This window comes from Oncorhynchus masou, unplaced genomic scaffold (assembly GCF_036934945.1).
Source record: "Oncorhynchus masou masou isolate Uvic2021 unplaced genomic scaffold, UVic_Omas_1.1 unplaced_scaffold_1703, whole genome shotgun sequence".
NCBI classification, from domain to species: Eukaryota; Metazoa; Chordata; class Actinopteri; order Salmoniformes; family Salmonidae; genus Oncorhynchus; species Oncorhynchus masou.
In genome coordinates, this window is record NW_027007188.1 from 49,760 (window position 1) to 62,377 (window position 12,618).

The 12,618-nt window shown below is 46.4% G+C and overlaps 1 protein-coding gene and 1 pseudogene across 1 annotated transcript; both read right to left on the reverse strand.

Moving 5' to 3' along the window:
• LOC135532042 (ADP-ribosylation factor-like protein 13B) overlaps positions 1-12,618 on the reverse strand; it is an 83,977-nt pseudogene that overhangs the window by 43,036 nt on the left and 28,323 nt on the right.
• LOC135532044 (uncharacterized) lies at positions 2,552-8,471 on the reverse strand. The gene is made up of 2 exons (XM_064959691.1): positions 5,006-8,471; positions 2,552-4,641 (listed from the first exon to the last, which is right to left on the reverse strand). The coding sequence occupies exons 1-2, from the start codon at positions 8,439-8,441 to the stop codon at positions 4,631-4,633; spliced, it is 3,447 nt and encodes a 1,148-aa protein (XP_064815763.1). The 5' UTR covers positions 8,442-8,471; the 3' UTR covers positions 2,552-4,630.

Genomic DNA, 12,618 nt, shown 5'->3' on the forward strand with positions numbered 1-12,618 from the left:
ACCTTGACACAGTTCTACCCCACCTTATGCATGAACTGGTAACTCTTGATAAATAAATAAAGACTCGGTCGACTTATACCAGTTTAATAACATGTGTTTTTATTATTTTACACCAATGATATATAAACCCGTTTCAAACACCCAGTAAATAATAAGCCATACGAACTCGTCACATATTTACAGGAGCCAAATAGAAAAACCCCGTGTGAACAATACATTACACCTGCTGCCACTGTTCTGTTGGGTTCAGTAGAACAGTCAAGCGTAGCCCGGTGGGCTGCCGCCTCGCTGACATCACAATAGTTCTCTTTTCAAAAAAAAAAAAAAAAAAAAAGGAAGTGATGTCAGAAGCTCTTAGAATCGTTTAGTGTCGTCCATGTTTTGAGCAATAGACAATATCAAGACTGGTTTCTGAACGCAGCGTTGTTGGTTGGGGACAGATGGGTCAAATACTCGTAACAAGTTCCTAACCTCTTTTATAAAATGAGTCCCAAGTGGCACCCTGGAGTATTCCTTATAGTTAACCCAAGTGGCACCCTGGCCTATTCCTTATAGTTAACCCAAATGGGGCCCCTGGCCTATTCCTTATAGTTAACCCAAATGGGGCCCCTGGCCTATTCCTTATAGTTAACCCAAATGGGGCCCCTGGCCTATTCCTTATAGTTAACCCAAATGGGGCCCCTGGCCTATTCCTTATAGTTAACTGGCCTATTCAAATGGGGCCCCTGGCCTGGCCTATTCCTTATAGTTAACCCAAATGGGGCCCCTGGCCTATTCCGTATAGTTAACCCACATGGGGACCCTGGCCTATTCCTTATAGTTAACCCAAATGGGGCCCCTGGCCTATTCCTTATAGTTAACCCAAATGGGGCCCCTGGCCTATTCCTTATAGTTAACCCAAATGGGGCCCCTGGCCTATTCCTTATAGTTAACCCAAATGGGGCCCCTGGTCTATTCCTTATAGTTAACCCAAATGGGGCCCCTGGTCTATTCCTTATAGTTAACCCAAATGGGGCCCCTGGTCTATTCCTTAAATGGGGCCCTTGGCCTATTCCTTATAGTTAACCCAAATGGGGCCCCTGGCCTATTCCTTATAGTTAACCCAAATGGGGCCCCTGGCCTATTCCTTATAGTTAACCCAAATGGGGCCCCTGGCCTATTCCTTATAGTTAACCCAAATGGGGCCCCTGGCCTATTCCTTATAGTTAACCCAAATGGGGCCCCTGGCCTATTCCTTATAGTTAACCCAAATGGGGCCCCTGGTCCCAAGTAGTACACAAGGAGCCGTTTGGGACAGGGACGTACATTGAACAGCTGACAGCATAGTCCTGGTTGTGTGGAGACTGACATCGCATCAACTCATCCCAGACAGATATACAAAGAGTGAAACTTAAAATGTGCATTAAACTATAATATTGATTAAAGTCACATACATTAAAAAAAAAAAAAAAAAAAAAAAAAAAGATGAAGTCAATTTTGATTATGGAATGTTGTTTAGTCCTGATGGCTAATATGTTCAAACGGGTTGTTGTTGTTTAGTCCTGATGGCTAATATGTTCAAACGGGTTGTTGTTGTTTAGACCTGATGGCTAATATGTTCAAATGGGTTGTTGTTGTTGTTTAGACCTGATGGCTAATATGTTCAAACGGGTTGTTGTTGTTTAGACCTGATGGCTAATATGTTCAAACGGGTTGTTGTTGTTTAGACCTGATGGCTAATATGTTCAAACGGGTTGTTGTTGTTGTTGTTGTTGTTGTTGTTTAGTCCTGATGGCTAATATGTTCAAACGGGTTGTTGTTGTTGTTTAGTCCTGATGGCTAATATGTTCAAATGGGTTGTTGTTGTTTAGTCCTGATGGCTAATATGTTCAAATGGGTTGTTGTTGTTTAGACCTGATGGCTAATATGTTCAAACGGGTTGTTGTTGTTGTTTAGTCCTGATGGCTAATATGTTCAAACGGGTTGTTGTTGTTGTTTAGTCCTGATGGCTAATATGTTCAAACGGGTTGTTGTTTTTGTTTAGTCCTGATGGCTAATATGTTCAAATGGGTTGTTGTTGTTGTTTAGACCTGATGGCTAATATGTTCAAACGGGTTGTTGTTGTTTAGACCTGATGGCTAATATGTTCAAACGGGTTGTTGTTATTTAGACCTGATGGCTAATATGTTCAAACGGGTTGTTGTTGTTGTTTAGTCCTGATGGCTAATATGTTCAAACGGGTTGTTGTTTTTGTTTAGTCCTGATGGCTAATATGTTCAAACGGGTTGTTGTTGTTGTTGTTGTTTAGTCCTGATGGCTAATATGTTCAAACGGGTTGTTGTTTAGTCCTGATGGCTAATATGTTCAAACGGGTTGTTGTTGTTGTTTAGTCCTGATGGCTAATATGTTCAAACGGGTTGTTGTTGTTTAGTTTGGCTAATATGTCCTTGTTGTTGTTGTTTAGTCCTGATGGCTAATATGTTCAAATGGGTTGTTGTTGTTTAGTCCTGATGGCTAATATGTTCAAACGGGTTGTTGTTGTTTAGTCCTGATGGCTAATATGTTCAAACGGGTTGTTGTTGTTGTTTAGTCCTGATGGCTAATATGTTCAAACGGGTTGTTGTTGTTGTTTAGTCCTGATGGCTAATATGTTCAAATGGGTTGTTGTTGTTTAGTCCTGATGGCTAATATGTTCAAACGGGTTGTTGTTGTTTAGTCCTGATGGCTAATATGTTCAAACGGGTTGTTGTTGTTTCGTCCTGATGGCTAATATGTTCAAACAGGTCGTTGTTTGTATTATAGTAAACTTAAGCGGTAATATGGAAATGAAAGACACTTTGCACATTGCAGACACAATTGTCTCAAATGGCAACCTGTTCCCTACATACAGGGCCGGATTAATGCAGGGGCTTACCGGGGCTGAAGCCCCTGGGCGCAGGCCTGTGGGGTGGGGGGGGGCAAGACACCTATATACAGTATATATTAGATAAAGATATTTTTATTTATTTACTGCAACCGCCAATCACAGGAGGATTCAGGAGCCCGCTGTCAATGAGTTTTAGACAGCCTGCTGCCGCTCCGCTAATTATCAGACAGGGGAGAGGAGGCAGGGGCATTCACGTGGGTAACTGGGCGGGGCCCTGCCTTGATTGGGTAACTGATTTGATAAAATAAACTGCATAATAAATAAACGTGATGGGTCAATTAGTGTGAGTCAGGGGCTGGGGCCCCAAGAAGCAAAAGAATTATAAAAGTTATAAAAAAAATATATCCAATCACAGGAGCATGCTCTCAATGAACAGAATTTAGTCAGAGGATCAATAGTAAAAAAAAAAAAAAAAAAAAAAATCATAACTGGTTAAAATATCAAATGCATGTAATTGCCAAAATAAAGGAAACACCTACATAAATGTCTTAAATAGGTGTCGTGTCACCACGAGCTGCCAGAACAGCTTCAATGCACCTTGACATAGATTCTACAAGTGGACCTGGACCATGACAGGTAAATGGCACCCCACACATATACAAACTTCTGTATCCCCTCATTTACTCAAGGGTTTCCTTTATTTGGACAGTTACCAGTTGCCTAACAACACGATATCTAAATATACACGTTGTTGCATTGTGGGCCGTAGACACATAATCCATAGAAGAGGTTTTGGAGTCTCGTTCCCCTTGGCAGTTTGACTGTTAAACTCACTAGGGGGGTTTGGGGTTTAAGTGACAAGTGCAATAGCAAAAAAGATGAGCAATTTAATAAAATAAAATATTTTTTTAGTGTGTGTTAAATATTTGAACATTTTGTATAGTTAACATCCCTGCATAACATCAGTTCTCACATCTTCAAGAGTCATTCCTTGACCCCGGCAATAAGTCTCCGTGGCCCAAATTATTCCCTTTTAATAGTACACTGCTTTTGACCAGGGCTCACATAGGGTAGTGCAACTATAGAGGGAATAAGATGCCAAAATTGGGAGGAAACCCCTGGACCATTGACCAATAGAAGAGAAGCAGGAAGTAGCAGGTTGGTTCCAGGCACTTCTTCAGTCCAAAGTCAATTCGGTCGAAAACAAATTAAAAAAACAAAGAATATATTAACTAGCCGGCCAGGTCTCATAGTGTCCGCCTCATAAGTCCTTCAGGCTTTAGTTTAGAGACGCTTCCTGGTCGACAAATCGAAAATCGGTCAGCCCAAAAGACCCCCTTGAACTTTGGATTTGAGGTCAGGGTTCAAAGGTCGTAGGTCACTCCTATGACCATGGAGGAATGGTCACAACCTTTTACTGTTCTCCGTCTTCTGCTGTAGCCAACCGGCCAACTTCAGTCACATCCCAGGCTCGTCAGCAAGTCATGTAAAAGCGTTAACACGATGAATCCTCTTCAATAAAAGGTTAGCAGGGTTGAGAGGCGTCTCCTGTTGGAGCCGCCTCAGATTGCCAGCCTCAGTCACAAGGGGAGGCCTGGCATGGCTGTCCCAGACGAGCCAGCAAGTCATGTCAGAGTCCTGTAAACCCTGGTCGTCCCTCAGTAAGGTAGCAGGGTCGAGAGGGGTTCAACACTCCTCGCAGGTTTTGGAGGGGGTTCAACAGCCCCCACACCCCCCCCCCCTCCCTAGCAGCACATCCAAACATGTCCTCTTGTCTATCAGCTTTCACGAGCTACCTGAAACAATAGTAAATCACAAACCATAAATCAGCATAAAAACAATATGGAGGAAAAATCACATTTAAAATAATTTCTATAATCTTCTACACTTTGAGGAGGTTTACCAGACAGATATAATCTCCTACAGGAGGTTTACCAGACACACATTAAGGGTAGTCTGGGACTAAGAATACTTTGATGGATTCCCTGTTGAGATTGTTTTTAAATCCACAACATCTAGGCTTAAATCTGCATCCGGAAACAGCTCCTAAATGACCTTGTATTAACTTTTTTATTTTTTTTTTTTTTATTCAATCAATCGAGAAATCAAATCCCTGAAGTAGACCAATATGTTAACAACAAGTCACAATGTTATACTTACTGTCCTCATCTGAGTCGAAGCCGAAAAGTTTTGCGCACTTCTTCAGCGAGACGTGCGTCTGCAACTCTTCTCCGCCGTCGAAGGACAAGAAACACTTGGCACAGCGCTGCCTGTGGACGGACGGTGTCGCCGTGGTCCCCGACGCCTCCGCCACGTGGTCCGGGCGCATCGGAGAGAAGCGAGGGGTCCAGGACATCTCTTTCCTGCGTTTTGGCATGGTGGTGTACCGCTCGTCTAGGTAGGCCGTGGGTGGAGGCCGGATGTATGGCCTGTTGTTAATCTTCCCAAAGAAAGGTGAGTTTTTCGCTTCCTCCTTGATAGGGGCTTTGGGAGTATTTGTAGGGGGTCTGGGAGTATTTGTAGGGGGTCTGGGAGTATTTGTAGGGGCTTTGGGAGTATTTGTAGGGGGTCTGGGAGTATTTGTAGGGGGTCTGGGAGTATTTGTAGGGGCTTTGGGAGTATTTGTAGGGGGTCTGGGAGTATTTGTAGGGGGTCTGGGAGTATTTGTAGGGGCTTTGGGAGTATTTGTAGGGGCTTTGGGAGTATTTGTAGGGGGTTTGGGAGTAGCAGGTTTATGGTTTCGTGGGTCACATTTCTTGGATTTGGAAAGTGTACTTGTTGTGAGACTTTTCTGGTGTTTTGGCGATTCTTCAGCGAGGTCCTTTAAGTGTCCGTTAACCATCTTCCGGTCACAGACACTGCGAGCTGTTGAGTCCGGTGTTTCCACCAATGGTTGATCATCTTCTTCCTTTGATTTCCTTCCTACCACTTCTGTGACGTCATTAACATGTTTCTCTGGACCAGAGGTCTTTGACTTCACAGGCTTTTTGGAGGTCTTCCTGGGTTCTTTGCTAACAGGCCTCTTGGGTTCTTTGCTAACAGGCCTCTTGGGTTCTTTGCTAACTCTTTGTTTCTTTAGAACTCGTGTTTTCTTTAACTTCTCGGTCACCACGGGTAACTTCTCGGCGACTTTCGGAGTGACGGTGGGAGGAACAGGTTGGGTGTCCTCGTCTGTGCTGACGCTTGACATCTTCCTGGGGTCTTTTCCAACACTCGGTTTCTTTACCTTTTCTGTCACTTTTGTGTCGGTGGCTGGATCCTTTTCTTTGCTAACGTTCGGTTTCTTAATAACTCGCATTTTCTTCAACTTGTTTATGATTTTTAGCTTTTTGGTAACTTTTTCAGTGGCGGTAATCGTGGTGGAGGTGGTTGGACCAGTTGGGGTATAATTGTCTTTGCTAACGTTCTGTCTCTTTACAGCCCACGCTTTCTTTACCTTATGAATCATCTTTAACTTCTTGCTCGCCTGCTCAGCTTTTTCATTGGATGTGCTGACGGGGGCGTCCATTTTCTTACCAACACACGGTTTCCTCTTAACCTGCAATTTCCTCACCGTATTTGTTACCTTTACAGAGACGGTGGAGGGGTCAGTAGTACGAGGATCCTGGTCTCCATGAACATGCCGCGTCTTCTTTAACGTCTTGGTCAAGTCATACTTCCTGGTTACCTTTACAGTAGTAGTGAGGTCAGTTGCCGATCCCTCCTTTTCTCTAAGAGGCCATCGTCTCTTAACACCCTGCATCTTATGTAGCTTATTCCTCCCCGTCTTACACGGTCTAATCGCGTTAACAGAGGTGGTATTGGTGACAAGGGTGGAAGAAACCGATTCATCCTTCCCTTCCTTTGGAAGACGGTAGTGTTCTTGTTCGTGGCGGTTCAGCTCCGGAAGACAAGCCAAGCGCTCCCGACAGCCTGGGAAGCAGCACACTGCCAGGAGCGGCTGATGGGTCTTCGCATGGTTCCTCATTTCTGTCGCTGCACTGAACCGGGCTTTACATCCATCATGTAGACAGGGATGCCTGGGAATTCCTTTGTGCCATAAAATGTGGTGCTGGTAATGCTGCAAAGTTAAAACAGGTTTCTTACAAATATTGCATTTGCCCTTCCCGTGACGGAACGTCGTTTCCAAGGGTTTGGCGTCGCCGCGGTGATCGTCCAGAATATGTCCGAGGAGAGAACGCCGCTTTCCACTGAATATCTCTGTGCATCCCTCCACAGGGCAGCTGCCGGGAGTCTCCTTACCCTGAACTGAGGTGTCTAGAGGTGAAACTGAAAGCCTGTCCTGTGTTAACGATACAGCCGGAGATTCTGCGTTGTCCTCCATGGTCTTTGCCGAGGAACAGGTTCTCTCCTCTTCTTCCAAAAACTTTGTCAGAAGAGAGGAGCAGCTTCCCCCTTGTTCACCTGGTGATGTCTTCGCCAGAGAAGTAGCGATCTCCACGGGTTCCTCCCTCTGTTCCAGAGCCGAGTGCTCCTCCTCTTGCCTCCGACTGATCTTTTCTTGTTCCTCTGCCTGAGTATCACCATCACCCTCAGTTCCTTCAACCTTAACTCGTCTTCTGCCCCTCTGTCCATTGACCCTCTGTGTCGACTGCTTGCCTTCAGACTCTTCTGTTGCGAGTTTAGTATCTGGTGAAGGTTGAGAGTCAGTTGAGAGCCTATTGGTCGACAGTAGCTTAGGGTTAGACCGTAGCTTCCTGCGATCCGGTGGAGTTGACTCCGAGGAGTTTATAGAGGAGATCCTATTGGTCGACCGTAGCTTCCTGTAATCCGGAGGTGTTGACTCCGTGGAGTTTACAGGGATCCTCTTGCGTCCCCGTATCCCCCTCTGCGTTGAGCGTCCAGGCGTGTCTGACATCCCAGCTTCACAGTTCTCACGGACCTCCTCAATATCAGGCGGTAGGTTTCCTTTTTTCAACTTGTCGATGTGTTGGGACAGATGCATCATAGCGAGCAGGTCGTTTTTGAACAGCATCCTACAGAACATACATTGGTCCCTGCGGAAGTGGTACATGGCGTGGGCTATAACACGTTTGCCTTTGAAAACCTTGTTGCAGAGACTACAGCGATATGCCAGTGGGCTGTTCTCATTTTCCTGTGGGGTGCCATCTCCAGGAGTTTGTCCGATATCCCCAGAGACAGTTGGGGTGTCCTTTGTGAATTTTGGGGTGTCCTGTGTTTTCTGTGGAGAGTTTTCACTGACTTTTGAGGCGTCTTCGGAGTCCTGTGACGTGTCTTCAGGGACTCTTGGGGTGACCTTTGGAGTGTGACTTTCAGTGACTTTCGGGTTAAACAGTGAATTGTACTGTGTGTCCTGTGGGGTGTCTTCAGTAACCATTGAGGTGTCTTCATTGACTTGTGTGTTCTGTGGGGTGTCCTCTGGGACCTTTTGAGTATCCACATGTACTTTAAGGGTGTCCTCAGAGACTATCGGGGTATCTCCGCTGACCTTTGAGGTGTCTTTGGGTTCCTGTGACGTCTTTTCAGGGACTCTTGGGGTGTCCTCAGTGACCGGTGTGTTCTCATGGAGCTGTGGCGTGTCCCCATTGTTCCGTGTGGCACCACTTGTGTCCTTGGTGAGCTCTTCAGAGACCATTGGGGCATCCACTGTGAGCTGTAGGGTGTCTGCAGTGTTTTGTATTTGTAGGGCATCATCAATGTGCTCGGAGGTGTCTAACCTCCTGGCTGTCTAGTAACCTCCTGGCTGTCTACAGTAACCTCCTGGCTGTCTACAGTAACCTCCTGGCTGTCTACAGTAACCTCCTGGCTGTCTACAGTAACTATCCTGCTATCCTCAATTCCCTCCGAGCTGTCCTCTATGTTCTGTGGTAGTGTGTCCACAGCCTCGGGAGTATCCACCGTGGCTTTTGTGCGGTCCTCAGTAGCCTGTGGGGGGTCTTCAGTGAAAGTGACTTTCAGGGTGTCCTCTGCGAGTTGTCTTATGTCCTGTGTATTCCGTGGGGGCTCTTCAGTGAACTGAGGGGTGTCATTGTCCTGTGTCGAGTCCACAGGGAACTCTGGAGTACCCACAGTAGTGCCTTTCAGAGGGTGCTCAAGCTGCCCGGTCTCATCAGTGAGCCGTGGGAAGCTCTCAGCGGCCATTGAGATATCCTCCGGCTCCGTGTTTTGTGAGGTACCTTTAATGTCCAGTTGGGTGGCCTGTTGGGTGTGTCGAGTGTCCATGTTTTCCTGGATGTCTTTAGTGTCCTGTGGGGTGACTTTAGTTATTTTTGAAGTGTCCTCAAGGACCACTGGGTCTGTGATGGCCGTAGGGATGACTTTTGGAGACGTTGACGGTGTCCTCTCCAAGGTTTTGTGCGAGACACCATCTGTGGTCTGTGGTGTCACCGTTGACGATGTCGTCTCCAAGGTTTCACGCGAGACACCATCGGTGGTCTGTGGTGTCACCGACTGCTGCTTTGCGACAACATCTGAATCCGGACCCTTGGCAAACTTTTCAAACTCTCTAGCAAACGCATCCATTGAGGTATTAGCCAGCCAGCAGAAAGGAGTAAGAACAACAAGCTCCCGAGTTTCCTTTCCAGGGACGCTGCCAGTGTCCCCCACCATTGCTTCATCCACACCAATGTTTGCTATATCCATAGCCTCTTTCAGAATGTCGGTAACTTCGGACTTCCCGGATGATTCTAGAATCTCCCCGGCTTCAGAAGCGGTTCGCCTTTTTGGAATATTCGTAACTTCCGTTGGTTCTCTCGGAACATTAGTTACATATGCGTTTGTTCTTCTTCTTGTGTTATTAGGAACAATTACATTCACTGAGAGAACAGATGGAATACATGTTTGCTGAGCATCGGTAGAGAATCCATACTCATTCTTGGGACCACCTTGTGGTGTGAAAGTCATGTCTGTTGCAGTGACAGTTTGTGAGGAGACCTCAACTTCCATTTCCACTGCAGACGTCTGGTAAAATGCCCTCGAAGCGTCACATAGCACCGGCAGACAACTTTGGTTTAGGGAGGGACGGACATCTGTCGCTTTCAACAAACAGGTTTCAGTGTTCAACGTGACACCTTCCGCCTTAGGCGTCTGGGCGTAGTTGTGCAACTGCTGTATGAAGTGACTGGTGTTCTGAGCGGAAAGGAGAAACACCTCTCCGAGTCTAGCCTTCACCCGATACTGTGCCTGGATTGGTGCCTTAGATTTATCACAGTTTAGAGTCACCAGTCCTTGCCTACTGAGATAATCCTCATGGAAGAACCCAAATACTTCGTTGTCGGGTAGGGAGACCTCCAGCTTTGAGTCATGAGCAGGAGATACTGCTGGTAGGTGGTTAGTAGCAGGAATCTCCTTCTGACGTTTACCTTCCTGTTCCCTCGGAGCTGTTAGACGAGCGGCCGCCATTTTATTTTGTGAGGTCACGGCATTCTTTTGTTTGATTGTGCTTTCCTTGACAGCGGCACCAGACCGAGAGGTCTTATTGGTCTTGTCCACTGGTGTCTGCTGGGTCTTCTGCTGTGGAGGTTTCCTCCCTGGTCGGCGACTCTTCCGGGGAGCACTGTTCTCAGCCTGGAACGTACCCTCCAGGAGCCACCGGGGTTTCCTACCCCTCCGTTTGGGAGGTTTCTTCTCCGAGAGTCTGGTCATGTGCCTATGTGGTCTGTGACCAACTTGCCTGGCCAGGTTCTCCTGCGCCATGTCCAGTTGTCTGAAGGACCGTCTGACAGAGGTGGTCTCGGCTGAGGACTCTGTTGTTTTGACAGTTGACCGCGGTCCCGGCTTCGGCCCAGGCTTCCTCCCTCTTCTTTTTATTACAGGTTGTTCCTCGACAACAGGGGGTTCAGCCAGCTTCTCTGTCTTAGCTTTCGCCATCACCGGCGTCACATGATTAACAGGCAGCCGCTGCGACTCGACAACAGAGGTTTTTTCCAACCTTTGAGCTTTGACACGTTTGGCTGCCACCGGCGCCGTCGAAACCTGATTCTTCTCTTCTTTTTGGAACCGCCTTTTGGGCGCTGTTACCTGGTGAAAGGGTTTAATCTGAACGTGTTTCTGTGCTGGTTTAGTCTCTACATGTTTAGGCTGCACACGCTCTGACAGGTCAGCGCTCCAGCTGCAACAGGGCTCTTTGGTGGCGGTGCTGCAGTAGTTGGACACCCACCCATCATCCTCCATCATCATCCTCGCCAACGCCGCCTTCTTCTCGCTCATCAGCTTCAGGCAGTTGGTCCGGAGATTCAAAAGATTCCAGAACTCTGGATCGAAGTAGAGACCTCTCTTCAGGGTCTGGAGGATCTCAAAGCGGATGTGGTTCCCGATGGGACCGGCTTCGACGTGGTACTCCTGGTCGGGGTGCGTGTAGAGGAGGAACACCGTTTTGTAGGCCTCCACGGTGCGTTCCAGGAAGAAGACGAGGAGGGCGCAGGCCCGGCAGACCTCCAGGTCGTTGGGAAGGAGGTAGGCTACTGTCTTGTAGATGAGGGACTTGGTGGCGGCGTCGCAGGGGTTCGTCTGGAGGGCGTGGGTGCAGAGCTCCACACAGAACTGGAGACCATCCTTTCCCAGCTGGGAGAGCAGAACAGAAATAGAACAGAAGGGGTCAGTGAATTACCCATGCTGTACAAAAACATGTATTTTTATATTTATCTATTTAATATATATTATATATATTTTTTAGACACACAGTCAGGTCCAAAATGATTGGCACCCAAACATTTTGGGGCGGCAGGGTAGCCCAGTGGTTAAAGTGTTGGACTAGTAACCGGAAGGTTGCAAGTTCAAATCCCCGAACTGACTATGTAAAAATCTGTCGTTCTGCACCTGAACAGGCAGTTAACCCACTCTTCCTAGACCGTCATTGAAAGTAAGAATTTGTTCTTAACTGACTTGCCTGGTTAAATAAAGGTTAAATTAAAAAATAAAAGATGAGCAGAAAAGACTATCAAAACACACACTGAGCTATAATGTATGCCCTTTTTTTTACAATTATATTATTTTATAACAATACCATTTCTTAGAGAAAGAGGTTGTTTACCAAGTATTATTTCTTTGTCTCAAAGAGACAAGGTCGAAATGAGTTGCACACCTGGTTCTCAATCCCTCACCCTGTGAGGATGACGGCACTGAGCCGTTCTCAAAAAAAAAAAAAAAAGTTATTTATTTTTTAAATCAAGATTGGAGAACACATTAGGATGAATCTTAGCTCACTCCTCCATACAGAATCTGCCCAGATCCATGATATCCTTCGTCTGCGTTTTATGGACCGTCCTCTTCAACTCAAAAGGTTTTCAATGGGGTTCAGGTCTGAAGATGGACATCGCTAAATGTAGGTTGATGATCTTGGTCAATTAACAATCTCGAGCTGCAGGACATTTTATCCTCCTGTCAGAGACCAACCAGATTTAACCTGGCGAACCTGTCCTGATACAGGTTCAAACTTGAAGATGCCGTTGACCTTAACAAGAGCAGACTTGCAAACCCTGTCCAACTTTTTAAAGAGCTCCAATTTGAAGCATCTGATAATGTAGCAAGCGCCGAAATGGGGTCCCCCTCATGGTCATGCGCACGCTGTTTGTGAGTCTGATCACAATTCTAATTAAAATGTATCACACTCGCACAAATGCGACCTGTTATTTTTCATATTTGCATTTAAATTTCTTTCACTAGCGAGTGAACTGCTGGCACTTTAGAGGCCATCTTATGTTCTCTAACGTTAGCTTGAAATAATGTGTTTCCCTTTCCACAACACACGGAGTGGAAAAGGGATTTGTCCACGTGTTTAAGTACAGCTGACAGTCGGCAAACTCAGCATCACA

Excerpts from the sequence above, each read along its gene's own strand:
- LOC135532044 (XM_064959691.1), bottom strand. The coding sequence starts at position 8,441 with ATGGTCTCTGAAGAGCTCACCAAGGACACAAGTGGTGCCACACGGAAC.